This window comes from Impatiens glandulifera, chromosome 5 (assembly GCF_907164915.1).
Source record: "Impatiens glandulifera chromosome 5, dImpGla2.1, whole genome shotgun sequence".
Taxonomy (NCBI): Eukaryota; Viridiplantae; Streptophyta; class Magnoliopsida; order Ericales; family Balsaminaceae; genus Impatiens; species Impatiens glandulifera.
The window spans coordinates 49,911,162-49,926,084 of NC_061866.1; the positions used below are offsets into that span (position 1 = coordinate 49,911,162).

Below are 14,923 nucleotides of genomic sequence, written 5' to 3' on the forward strand. Positions count from 1 at the left end.
CTAATTTGAACTTGGAATTTGAAATTTGGATTTTGGAACTTGCAAATACTAATAATAACAATAACAACTCAAATAGTGACAACATATTATGAAGATGGGTGTTATATTTTCCTTTTCAATACTTTTTAATATATAAATTAAGTAAATAGAGTTTATAAGTATAATTATTTTTTATAATATATTCAAGATAAATCACTTGAATTTAGAAAAGGGAGAAACCTATAAATAGATAAATAAAGAATTATATACAAAATATAATATTTCAAATTCCAATAATATAATATCTCAACAATCAAAATACATTCAAATCTCTAATCACAGATTTCTTATTAGCAGGGTGTATAATATTGAAACATTGTTTTATTGGAAGGAAATCAAGAACACCTCTATTTTATTATATTGTTTTCATTCAAAAAGGAAGAAAATCATTTTAGTTTAAGAAGAAAAAAAATGGGTTTATATTTTTGTCTATTTGAACTTCTCTTAAATACAATCTAAATTAAATTATAATAAATATGTATATGTTTGAAAGAATTGTTGTTTACAATGAAGTGAATTATTTAATTAACATTGTCATTATCATCATAATCTTTGTTAATGTTTACAATTAAAGGTTATCTCGTACTTATAACCATGAATTCTCACTTAGATTACTTATTTGAGCTAAATGATGTGCTTAAGTGATATAAATATTATAGTAATATATTAATTACTTTTCACAATCTCTAAACATACGTATTAAATCTCAATTGTCTTAAAAGTTATTAATTCCCATAATAAACATAAAATTAATATTAATTTGAAGTTGAAAAAATCTTTATGCGACTAATCTCCTTTGTTGCAATGTGGGTCCCACAAAGAACACATCTTCTTTCTTAAACAGCGGCAGCGTCTTGTTCCAAATCTTCAGATTTTCGACATTGATACTCCCTCTCCTCCTTCAAACAAAGACTCAATCTTTCTCTTTCGTTTGTTCTTCCGACCGCTTAGAATCTCGTCGTATCTTCTACAACTACAACTGGATACTTAGTTACAGACACATAGAAGGGTACGAAGAAGAAAAAGACTACCTTTAAACGAACAAGTTTGGTGAAGGGTAAACATCGGCAATTGAATTCTTTCTAAAATTAACCCTTTTTTCATCTTCTTCCAGAAATTAGGTCAGATTTCCACCTTCTTCTGTTTTTGATTTCATCCTCAATCAATTCCACCCATCTTTGTCCTATTTGCAATTTTAGTCGGTTCTGAAACAAACCAAATTTTGGGTTGACGAATGATGGCTTCTTCTTCTCCACTGTTTCTCTCTCTTAAATCCTTCATATGGGATTCTCTCTCTACCTACTTCCTTTTCCTTTTTACCCTATTCCGCACACGCGTCTTCAGGTAGTCAGTCAAACTTTTTGATTTTTAATTACAGTGTGTACTTCTTTAATCCTTTCTCTGTATTAAACAATTTTCAATTTTGTTTGGATCCACCCTCGTTACAGGTCAAAAAAATCAAATGGAATGAAACACGACGAACCCGATTGTCCTGAAACAGAGCTGCAACCAGACAAAGAAGAAGAGGGAGATCGTGGTGGTGTTTTAATGGTGGAGGATAAAGAGGAACCCGGTTTAAGTTTCGGGTTTAGGTTTCAATCTTATGAAGAATTTAGCCGGAGCAGGACAGAAGATGAAAACCCTCGTACGGAGAAAAGTTTTTGTACATTTCTAGAAGAATCGGAGAAACAGAATCGCGATGAGTACGAGGATTCAGCGATAAAGTCGGAGTCTATCCAGGAAAAAGTTGTTGAAGAAGAAGAAGAAGACGAATTCAAGGGAATTACTACTGTTCAAGATGAGGGTAAGAGCTGTTCGATAATGGATTCGTTGGATGAAATTGATTCAGCCTCTGAATCATCAACTGGTTCGGTTCCCCTGAGATTGCTGATGAACCGGTTGCTGGATTCTTACAGTGATGGGTTTCTGTCAGACAAAGATGAAACCATAGATGAAACCCAACTCCAAAAACCAGCTTACATTGATACAGTTTCATCAGAATCAGATCGAGATCCCAATGAAGAATACCCTTTTTCTTGCTCCTCCAGTGAAGAAGAAGAACTAGAAGAAGAAGAAGAAGAAAATGTTTATACGACAGAAGAGCTGAGCAGAATCGAAAAAGCCCATTATCGAGACATGGAAAGCCTAGAACAATCCGACAACAAAGAAACGTCTGAGGATTTGGATGGTCCATGGGAACATGAAGAATTGATGGAACAACTAAAAATTGAGCTTGAAAATGTGAAGACAAGGGGTCTGCTTCCAACAATTGAAGAAGATTCAGAGTATTCTAAGATAACAGAGGATCTAAAACCATGGAGGATGGAGGAGAAGTTGGAGAAAGCTAATCATATGGATTCGTTACACAAATTCTACAAAACCTATAGAGAAAGAATGAGGAAATTCGACATGTTGAATTACCAGAAGACGTACGCAATGGGTAAGAGTTAATTCTACTTCTGTTATTACTTTTGAAAAACTAACAAATCAAAATTGTTTGCAGGTCTCATCCAGCTAAAGAATGGAGGAAGAGAAGTATCGTTTGAGAAACGTTCACAATCATGGCTATGCAAACGGAAGAAGGTTCAAAACGAATCGGTTTTAAAGCTGATGAAAGACCTTCAAGACGATATGGAAGTTGTATACGTAGGTCAATTGTGTCTCTCATGGGATTTCCTTCATCTACAATACAAAACCGCCCTCAAACTCTGGGAATCCGACGATCGCCGCCTCAGGAGATACTCTGAAGTCGCATTACAATTCCAACGGTTTCAAGTTCTAATCAATAGATTCGTCGAAGAAGAGCCTTTCCGCGGGCCAAGAGTTCAGTATTACGTCAAGACACGCTGCATTCTCAGGAACCTCCTCCAGATTCCTTTAATAAGAGGTAGTTACTAGTTAGGATTTTTTGTTTTTAGTTTCATTGGTTACAAAATTAATAATGAAATTGTTTGAATTGATTGGATTGGATTGCAGAGGATAAGAGAAGGAAGGGGGAACTGAGTTCTGTGATGGTATCTAGCGATATGTTGGTGGAAATCATCGAGGAATGCATAAGAATCTTCTGGAGATTCCTAAGAGCCGACAAAGATTCGTGTTGTTGGGGGAGAATGAGGTTGACTTGCATTGATGTTCCGAATTGTCGGGTTGATTCTGGGCTGTTGATGGAAATCAGGAACGATGTTTGGAAGTTAAAGAATAAATTGAGGAGGGAAAACTGCATATTGAGAAAATTGAGAATGGTAGGTCGGAGAGGGGACTATGACGACGAAGATGAAGAAGAAGACGAGGGTTCGGTTTATTTCTTCTCGAAGGTGGAGGTTAGATTGGTGGTTAGAGTGCTTAAAATGTCTGGACTAACCATGGAGCAGTTGGCTTGGTGTCGAACCAAACTTAACAACATTAGTTTTAGTCATAGAACTGTTCATTTAGGCCCTTCCTTCTTGTTATTTCCAGCTTAATTAATCAATCTGAATTATTTTTGGTATTATTTAAATACTATATAGTGTGATTAGTCAGTTATTGATTTATGTTTTATGACTAGATTCGCAATAACTGATAGAAATAATGGAAGGCATTCCATTGGTAATGAAAAAAGTTGAAGAAAAAGAGACATAATATTAGTGGGTCAAGCAAGGCAGGTCAGCCCACGCGTGGGGATGATAGTGATAGACCATATAGGTCAACATGGGTGGGGGCTCAAAAAACTAGAATCTTGTTTTGTCAACCTGTTTTTATAAGAAGAAACAGTAGACATGTGTTGTTAAAAAGTGAATTAATCATGTTTATTTGAAAAAACATTCATATTTTAATGTTTGTAACCAATCTTAATCTACCCATCTTTGTTTGTAAATTAATTTCCTGTTTTTAGCATTTTTGTTTATATTTTCATCCATGAATAGTTTCTTTATGTAAAAATTTATAACTTGGTGGTGAAATACAATAATTTATTAATAAATTTGAGTCTTCACATTAATTAGACCATTTAAGAAAAAACAATTATGGGTTGTACTGAGTTAAAGAACATAAAAAATTAAATTTATAAAAATCAAGTATATATATTATTCAAATGTTTTTAAATAATAATAATTCTTTTAAACCACACCCTCCATCCTCGCTAATGAATATTGTTGTGAGGAGGCGGCACGATCGTGCTTTGGTTCATATATTACAAATTTACAATTTAATGGTATTACAAATTATTAATTTTTACAAAATTGATGTTCATAATCGAATTTACAATCAAGCGGTTCAATTAAATGTTTAATTATTCTTCTAATAGTTTATTATATTTTTCGTTTTTTAAATATATTACAAATTTACAATTTAATGGTATTACAAATAATTAATTTTTACAAAATTGATGTTCATAATCGAATTTACAATCAAGCGGTTCAATTAAATGTTTAATTATTCTTCTAATAGTTTATTATATTTTTCGTTTATAAAATTAACATAAATATATTTTTTTAAATAAATATATAAATTAGTACGGGTGAAGGTTAACTTATTTAGTTATTATAAATTTAACATTAAGAAGTTAGTTTGATTTTTTTTGTTAAAATAATTTGAGATTATGATAAGAAAATTGTCTTAAACGATTTCATTTTGTCGTTTCAAGGTTGTATTTGTTTTGACTTACGTTTTATTTGTTGGTTCAATTTTGTCGTTAATTATGCAGTCATTACTTTATATATTATTTTTTTGGGTGACATAATTAGGACTGCATGAGTACTCACGACTCTCTAGATGTTTGAAAAGTTATTTGAGCCCACATATTATATTATTATTATTATTATTATTATTATTATTATTATTATTATTATTATATCCTTAGTTTGATTCAAGAAACGATTACTAATGATGTGAATAAAATATAGTTATAATAACCCAATTCAATCCCTAATTTTGAAATTAAACGGATTGAGATCAATTCAAATTAATTTAAAAATATGAGTTAGCTCTTACTTGTAAAAGGGTTGGATTAACATAGCTTTTCAATATAGGCTAAGGATGTGTTTAATAATAAATAAATAAACAAATAAATAAATAAAGTGTCACATTGATTATAAAAAATGTTAGAATGAGTTAGATATTTGAAAAAAAAAAAGTAAGTTATTGAAATTAAAAAATTTAAAATTTGTAAGTATTTTATATGTCAGTTGATTTAATACAAGGTATTTTTTTAGATATGAACTCTTATTAAATTTGAGTTAAAACTAAATCTCAATAATAAAATAAAATCCTTAATTATTTAAATTAAATAATTGTTTTTCAACCAAGTTTATAAAATATTGTTTTTTGCACAATTAGTATTTAATATTTATTAATATATTTCAGGAAATTAATGATTATTTTTTTTAATTAAAACAATAAAATGAATAATTAAATCAAATTTAAACCTAGTAATTATATAAAATAAGATTGAATAATATGATAAATTAATTTCAATATCCGCAAGCAAATAAATTGGTATTAGAATTTTAACTCCAATTTTATAAAAATTAATATTGTATTATAATTTAATTTTTATGTTTCATTATTAAGTAATCTAAATTCAAAAACAAAAGTTATTTTTCGACATATTAAATTCTTAAATCGAAAAAAAAAATATCGTTTCAATATTTTTACTTTCTAAATTTATTAAAAAATAATTATTTTAAAATATTAACTTACTAAATTAAATTAAAATAAATATCAAATATTTTAATTTTATAAATTAAAAAATAAATTATCGTTTAACACGTTGACCCGTGTTGTAATTTGATAAAATATTAAGATATTTTGTTTTAAAAAAAATAAAATATTAAATTATAATTTCAAATTAAAAAAATAAAATTATAAATTATAAAATTACATTGATTTGAATTTTATTATAATTATAATTATAATTCCAATTTTAAATTTTAAATATTTTATCAAAACTTAAAAGTTTGAATTACAATCCTATTTAAATTACAATTTCATAATAATTCAACACAACTTTGAATTTTTTTTTTTTATTTATAAAAAATCCCATTCATATAGCATGATCACTCATTACAATGAATATATCGTTTTTCCAACATAACTACAACTACAAGTCACATTATTTTTATAGTTGGATAAGATTTTAACATGTATGTTTGTTCACATGTATTAATAACACAATAATATCAAATTAACAATATATATTAATATATTAATAAATAAATAAACCAGCACCAACTATAATAATTAAAATAAAATAAATGGCTTTTAAGTGTCCTGAAACAACCAAAGACGGTATTGTCAGTTCACACTTTACCGCTTTCTTTTTTATAATTCAAATGTAGATATATTGTCTTTATTATTTTTTTTATTAATGTTGATGACTGGTCTCTTTCTTAAATATATACGCGAACAAACAAGGTCTAGTTGGTCGCTCTTTAACATTTTTTATTGAGTTTTATATTATTATTATTAAGTTAATCGGAAAATTTGATTAAATAGATATAATCAAACCCAATAAAACTGACCTTCAATATAACTACGATTTATTAGTGCTCAAATTTTCTACAAACCATCAATATACTATTCAATAACAAATTTTATATTATTTCATATATCTGAATATATATAACTGAATTTATTTCAATAACATATTTTTTTAATGCTTAACATTTATTTAGGATGATCATGAATCTTTTCTTCATCCAACACTTGTGCAAGAGGATTGATAGCATCTTCAATTGTTCAACTATATTGAAAGCGATTGACATTTCCATATGAATTTATTTATTTATTTATTATTTTAAAAATGATTCATTTATATTGAAAATATAAGAATCATTTAAACACACCATGTTAAAGAATGATATGCGAAAATAAAATACATTTATAACTTTGCCCAATAGATTATCGAGTTGTATGTATTAGAGAAAAAGATTAACCAATTTACCGACTCTACCCACTTTTCAAAACGAATCACACAAACGTCATAGTAATAACATTATGAATAATACGAATCGGACGACTTTAGTTGAAGGTTGAATGATTTCTTTCCAATCAGATAGTCCATTAGAAAATAATTAGGATTATTAATGTAACTCAAATATGTAGGTCAGTCATATGAGTCGCTTTAATCCAAATTTTTCAACAACTACTCAAAGACTCGACATCATCTAATGAATCTCAGTAATACTTCATAAAAAACTTCAGATATTAATAATCCCTCAACAAATAAGTGGATTGCCGATTTTACATTCTCGTGACACATACGACTTATCATAATACAACACATTTTCATATTTAATAAGATATTGGATAAAATCTTTGACTCTCAAATCTTCTCTCAACAAAAATTATATGGAATTATCTTAACGAACAAATTGTAATAATGTCTATATGAAAATTATTAGAGAATGTTTGGATGGTGAAATTAAAATTAGAATTATATTAAAATTCTAATTCTAATTCCATGATAATTGACATTAAATTACAATTCAATTCTTATGTTTGGAAAATTATATAATTGTAATTCAATTACAACGCTCTTGTTTGGAAGAAATTATTTTATGAATATTATTTTGACAAATAATTTGTGTAAGTGTTATTAATTAATATTAGAATGTCATAAGTTAATTGGTAACTCAAATGATAATAAGAGTCATCATTTCAAAAAACCAAAATCTAATGGGCTTTTTTTATCATTTCAAATAATCTAAAATTTCAAATAGTTTTAATAAAATAATTCAATTACAAATAATTTAATTATACATAATTAATTAATTTTTTGTAAGTCGGAAATAACCCTCAATAATCACAATCCCATTAGGGAGGAGTTTCCGTTGCCAGTTTTCTATGAAGACAATAGTGTCGAAGGGTTTTTAAGATCCTCACAATCTTTACTAAAATGTTAAAATGTTGGGTGACCCAAGTCAAGAAAATGAAGATCTCTCAGGAGACCGACGGCGATGTTTCCGATCACAATGACGCTGAGCTTGTCCTCTCCATCGAGAAAGAGCAGGACATCCAAGACGAGCTCGATAAGGTTTCCCGCACTCTGCTCAATTATATATATATATATATATATATATATATATATCATTACCCAATTATCTAACTTGCGATGATTCTTTACATGGGTTTCCCGTAATTTATCGATTTGTTTCCCGCACTTGATTACTGTTCTCTACATGTATGTATAATTCCCCAATTACGGTGTTTGCCATGATCCATGCATGCGTTTTGATGATTTTTTTTACCTGAGGTTTCCATGAATTTGTTAATGTGGAGTAACATCAGCATTGATGAAGCTGTATGATTAAATGATCTTCTACTTGTTTAACTTTCTTCCGATATGTATATCAACATTTGCATCTGTAAGAATGTAACAATTTCAGACAATTATCAAATCTGTTGATGTTATGAAGAAACATATGCTTATCATGCTTCTTAGAATGTTGATGTATGTCTTCAATGAATTGTTGTGTCTCAATCTATAGGTCAATGAGGAAGCCACTGAAAAGGTATTGGAAGTGGAACAGAAGTATGACGAGATTTGTAAACCAGTATATGACAAAAGAAATGAGATAATCAAACATATTCCTCATTTTTTGATGACTTCTGTAAGCAAATATAACAATAGTTTCATTTTGATTTTTCTTTCATCTTGATTCTGATTTCCCTTTGAATCATTATCTCATGCAGTTCTTAAGTCATCCTACACTCGGTGATCTTTTAAGCTTGGAAGACTTGAAGGTTTAGAGTATTTTTTTTTATAATTTTATTTATAGCAGCTTCAAAAATAGATGTTTTACCTAGACTCTTCTTCTACAGATCTTTAAGTTTCTCGATTCTGTTATTGTGGAGGATTTCAAAGACATGGAAGCAGGTTACTCGATCACATTTGAAAGTTTTTTATATCCTCTTTGGTGTGTATTAAAGAATGAATGTTTATGGTTTCTAAGTTGTGCACATGTTGTTAATGTTGGGTTTTGCAACAACAAAACTATGAATCTTCTTAGAAATCAAAACCTGTAGCAAATTAGATTTCAAATCATCTATGACGATAAACAGATTACCAAGAACTGAAATAGCACAGAGCAATAAACGACAACACAATATACGTGGTTCGGTCAAAATCGACCTACGAACACGGGAGGGATAAGTTTCACTAAATCAAACAAATGTCAATAGTAAAAACTTACATGCCCTGCTCTCAAATGAAAGAAGTGATTACACTAGGAATAATTGAACTACTCCACAATCAAAAGCTCCCCCAATCTCTCACTCTAGATCAGCCATAGAAGAAGAAGGAAACCAGAAAACCCTAGATCTGTAATTCACTCTCTCTATTTGCTCTGTTATGAGAAAAATACCCAAAAAAAGTATTTATACTATAACCCGTTTTCATAAAAGAAAACCCTGACCCGTTTACCCGGAATTTAAAACCCGCCCGCAATGGCAAGGAACACCAACAATTCTCCCCCTTCCGAGCCATGGGAGAATGTTTCTATAAACATTCATCATCGTGACGCTTCTGCCAGAACCATTCCGGCTTTGGCACAACATATCTCATGCTTTCCTCTTGGCAAGCCCTTTGTCATCATATCTGACCCGTTCTCATCTGTGTGCACTTTCTCCAAGTATAACTCATTTTCTCGAGCACTTCACGGATCCAATGGTACCTTCTTTGGATGTGTTTTGAACGTGAATGGAAACTTGGATTCTTGCTCACATGTATAGCACTCTGTGAGTCACTAAACACCACAAACCTGTCTTGTGCAATGCCAATTTCTTTCAACAATTCTTTCATCCATCTCATTTCTTTACAACATTCAGTAATGACAATATACTCAGCTTCTGTAGTAGACAAAACAACACATTTCTATAGACGAGACTGTCATGATACAACTCCTCCTCCAAAAGTAAACAAATACCCTGAAGTTGATCTCATTGTGTCAATATCACCACTCATATCTGAATCAGAAAACCCTTCAACATGTGACTTTCCAGTACCATAACACAAAGCGTATTTGGAGGTCCCTCGAAGATATCTCATTAGCCACTTAACCGCTTCCCAGTGTGTCTTACCAGGATTTGAAAGAAAACGACTAAGTACTCCAACCGCATGAGCTATATCCGGTCTTGTACAGACCATTGCATACATCAGACTGCCTATTGCTGAAGCATATGGAACACTGCACATTTCTTGTCTTTCCTTTTCATCTTTGGGAGACATTGTCTTGTTTATTTTCATGTGTGTAGCCAATGGACAAGCAACTGGCTTTGCCTTGTCCATACAGAATCGTTTTAGAATCTTCTCAATATATCTCTCTTGAGATAACCATATCCTTTTCTTCACCCGATCACGAATGACCTGCATTCCAAGAATTTGTCTTGCTTGACCTAAGTCTTTCATCTCAAAAGACTTAGCCAAATCCTTTTTCAACTTGGCAATCTTGAGCTTGTCTCTCCCAACAATCAGCATGTCATCAACATATAGGAGAAGTATAATAAAATCATTAGAAGCAAACTTTTGCACAAAGACACAGTGATCTGTAGACGTCTTCATGTACCCATGGATGGTCATGAACGACTCAAACTTAAGATACCACTGCCTTGGTGCTTGCTTCAAACCGTACAGACTTTTGACAAGTTTGCACACCTTGCTTTCCTCACCTTTCTTATTATAACCTTCAGGTTGCTCCATATAAACATCTTCATCCAAATCACCATGGAGAAATGCAGTCTTGACATCAAGTTGTTCAACCTCAAGATCCATACAAGCAGCTAGACTTAACACCACCCGGATAGAAGTCATCTTCACTACCGGTGAGAAAATCTCATCATAATCGATTCCATGCCTCTGACCAAAACCTTTGACAACCAGCCTAGCCTTGTATCTTGTCTTGCTATCATCACCTTCTTGCTTGATCTTGTACACCCATTTATTTTGTAATACTTTTCTGTTCTCTGGTCTTTCAACTAGATCATATGTGCCATTTTTCAGCAATGACTTCATCTCTTCATCCATGGAAGCTAGCCATTCTTTCTTATGAGCATCCTCAAGAGCCTCCTTATAGCATATAGGCTCCCCACAATCAGTTAGAAGAACATACTCTGTAGCAGGATACTTAGAACTTGATCTTTTCTCCCTAGTAGACCTCCAAAGTACATCTGTTTGTTGATTCTGTTGATTTCTATCTTCTTGTATTAGTATCAACCTCAACATTATCACCAAGATCAGTTTCAGTATTAGTATCATTTCCATGGCCTACAGCTTGACCCTGAGGAACATCATCATCACTATCTGAGTCTGAAGCTATATGTGGCATTGTCTCCTCAACATCATGAGACAACTCAAGACCAGAAAGGTCACGTATGTATGCATCAAGCTTTTCACCATCTTCAAAATTCTCAATAGTCTGATCTTCAAGGAATACCACATCCCGGCTTCTCAAAACTTTCTTATCAACTGGGTCATAACACCTGTATCCCCACTTTTCATCACCATACCCCAAAAAAAGGAATTGTCTGGTTTTTGTATCTAGCTTAGACCTCTCATCTTTTGGAACATTCACAAAAACTCTGCAACCAAAAACACGTAAATAGTCATAATTAACATCTTTACCTGACCAGACGCTTTCTGCACACTTATTATTAAATGGCTTGGAGGGAGAAGGGTTGATCACATACACTGCAGTGCTCATGGCTTCAACCCAGAAATGTTTAGCCAACCTGACATGGGAGAGCATACTCCTCATCCGTTCCAACATTGTTCTGTTCATCCTCTCTGCCACACCATTTTGTTGTGGAGTCTTGAGCACAGTTTGTTCATGTCGAATACCATGCTCTTTGCAATAATCATCAAATGAGCTTATATACTCTCCCCCATTATCTGACCGCACCCTCATCAGTTTTCTTCATGTCTCTCTTTCAACCAGCTTGTGAAAGACCTCAAACCTTGCTGCAACCTCATCCTTGGACTTTATAGCATAAGCCTAAACCTTCCTAGATGCATCGTCTATGAAGGTTACAAAATAGGAAGCACCGCCTATGGATTTAATCTTCATAGGACCACAAACATCTGTATGAACCAATTCAAGGACATTCTTTTTCAGTTCAACTTTTGACTTACTGAAGAAGACTCTGTTCTGCTTACCCTTCAAGCAATGCTCACAATTTTCAAGATGAGCATCCTTGAGATTTAACAACTCATTTCTCTTGATCAAAACATTCAGCCCATTTTCACTAATGTGACCTAATCTCTTGTGCCACAACTCAGAGGATGACTCCATTAAAACAGAATATGCCGCATCATAGACAATTTTCAAATTTGTCTTGTATAAGGAACAACATTTCTTATCTCGTGCAATAACCAATGAACCCTTGCTTAGCTTCCATGCTCCACCACTGAAAACATTATGGTATCCTCCATCATCGAGCTTACCCGCTGAAATCAAATTCATTTTCAAATCAGGAACATGTCTTACATCTCTCAATGTCAGGAAGCAGCCCATGTTTGTCTCAATTCTAACATCACCCAGACCAACTATCTTAGACACACCACTGTTACCCATGCGAACATCACCATAATCACCAGCTTTGTAGGACTGGAAGTAACCTTTGTGTGGAGTTATATGGAATGAGGCACCTGTGTCAACAATCCATGCTGTTTCATTTGAAGATGTGCTAAGACAAGAGTCTTGACAGTTAGAAGCATATGTCAGTTCACCATCTGAAGCATAAGCAGATGTATCTGCACTCTGTTCTTTCTTTTCTCTGGGCTTCACTGTACCCTTCGCTTTATCATTTTTAAATTTCCAGCACTCATTTTTCCAGTGACCCATTTTGCCACAGTAATGGCAAGCACCATCCTTCTTTGGAGCTCTAGACTTGCTTCTAGACTTTCCCCTGCTCGAACCACTTCTATTATCTTTTGATCTTCCTCTATCAGTCATCAACATATCAGACTTAGAGGGTTTATCCCCCTTTCGATTCTCCTCATCAAGTAAGGAACTTGTGACAAATGCCATGTTGACTTTACCATTTGGTGCTGAGTTGCTGAGAGTGATAATAAGTGTCTCCCAACTTGCAGGCAAAGATCCAAGGACTAAAAGTGCTTGCACCTCATCATCAAAGTTTATCTTCATACTACTCAACTGATTCAAAATATTTTGAAATTCATTCAAGTGCTCAGGAATTGATTTATTATCAATGTACTTCAGATTCACCAGCCTTCATACCAGTGCTGCTTTATTCCCTACTGACCTCCTAGCATAGAGAGCTTCAAGTTTGCTCCACACACCATACGCTGTAGTCTCATTCTCAACATGGTGCACAACATTTACACCAACCCAGGAACGAATAAAGCTGCATGCCTTTCTATCTATCTTTTTCCAATTAGCCTCTTTTGTAGTCTCAGGTCTAATACCCTCATTTTCAATTGCTTCATTCAAATCATCTGAAACTAACAGATCACTGATCATCAGTTTTCATTGCCTGTAGTTTGTACCATTCAGACTCACCATATTAGGTCTAGATTTCCCCATTATTACTGCCTTAACAACTGACAAAAACACCAGCAAAGAAACCAGTTGATCTCTTCTATGAATTTCGCCAAATAACTAGCAGAGCACTCTACTCCAATGTTAAAACAGATAACAAATTAATACTTCTCTAATACCACTGTTGGGTTTTGTAACAGCAAAACTATGGATCTTCTTAGAAATCAAAACCTGTAGCAAATCAGATTCCAAATCGTCTATGACGATAAACAGATTACCAAGAACTGAAATAGCACAAAGCAATAAACGACAACACAATATACGTGGTTTGGTCAAAATCGACCTACGTCCACGGGAGGGATAAGTTTCACTAAATCAAACAAATGTCAATAGTAGAAACTTACATGCCCTACTCTCAAATGAAAGAAATGATTATACTAGGAATGATTGGACTACTCCACAATCAAAAGCTCCCCCAATCTCTCACTCTAGATCAACCAAAGAACAAGAAGAAGAAGGAAACCAGAAAACCCTAGATCTGTAATTCACTCTCTCTCTCTATTTGCTCTGTTATGAGAAAAATACCAAAAAAAAATATTTATACTCTAACCCGTTTTTATAAAAGAAAACCCTGACCCGTTTTACCCGAAATTTAAAACCCGCCCGCAATGGCAAGGAACACCAACAGTTACTGTCCAGCACTTCAAAGATAATTCATATTTTGAAGATGTGAAGTTGACAAAAAAAAAAAAAAAAAAAAAAAAAAAAAAAAAAAAAAAAAAAAAAAAAAAAAAACATATACATTCCTCGAAGAAGGACTGACTCATATAACTGGCACGAACATTAAATGGAAGGAAGGAAGAGATGGTAATATATAGTCATGCTCTTCTTAAAATTATTATTTTTTCAGATATTAAAGAAAATGAATTTCACAATGTGAAGGGTGCTGCTGCTAATGGAGTTAATCATGAGGTGAAAGGGGAACAAAAGGGCACTTCTTGATGATAGAAAATTTAACTATTGATCATCTCGGCCGACAAACAATTCCAGAAAAGATGAAACATTTATTTTAGTCATTTTCTTCAAGGGTTATGATTAACAAAGAGTTATCCCGATTATTTTTTAGTCCTTTTTAAGTTTGGTTGTAATCTCCGAACCCATCCATTGATCCAAAATTTCACCCATAAAGAAAAAAAAAACTTTTTATGAGTTTTGTGGTTTATTTTTTCTTTAATCTAGTCACTATTCAACTTTTTTTGTTGTTTAGAGTAGATTAGGAGACATTAATCATGAAAATTGATGACGATATAATAATTATATTAAATTAATTTGCAATTCATTTTCATAGCTCAAAATTTATATTTTTGATAGTTTATATATAAAAAACAATTAGTATTTTTGCTTATAGGTGT

At 32.2% G+C, this 14,923-nt stretch overlaps 2 protein-coding genes across 2 annotated transcripts; both read left to right on the plus strand.

Moving 5' to 3' along the window:
- The first annotated feature begins 909 nt into the window (after positions 1-909).
- Positions 910-3,579, plus strand: LOC124940732. Its single transcript, XM_047481268.1, has 4 exons — positions 910-1,383; positions 1,488-2,479; positions 2,543-2,926; positions 3,016-3,579. The coding sequence occupies exons 1-4, from the start codon at positions 1,274-1,276 to the stop codon at positions 3,498-3,500; spliced, it is 1,971 nt and encodes a 656-aa protein (XP_047337224.1). The 5' UTR covers positions 910-1,273; the 3' UTR covers positions 3,501-3,579.
- Positions 3,580-7,886: 4,307 nt separating this feature from the next.
- Positions 7,887-14,513, plus strand: LOC124939620 (NAP1-related protein 1-like). Its single transcript, XM_047480079.1, has 5 exons — positions 7,887-8,050; positions 8,505-8,627; positions 8,710-8,760; positions 8,839-8,914; positions 14,422-14,513. The coding sequence occupies exons 1-5, from the start codon at positions 7,913-7,915 to the stop codon at positions 14,511-14,513; spliced, it is 480 nt and encodes a 159-aa protein (XP_047336035.1). The 5' UTR covers positions 7,887-7,912.
- The last annotated feature ends 410 nt before the right edge of the window (positions 14,514-14,923 follow it).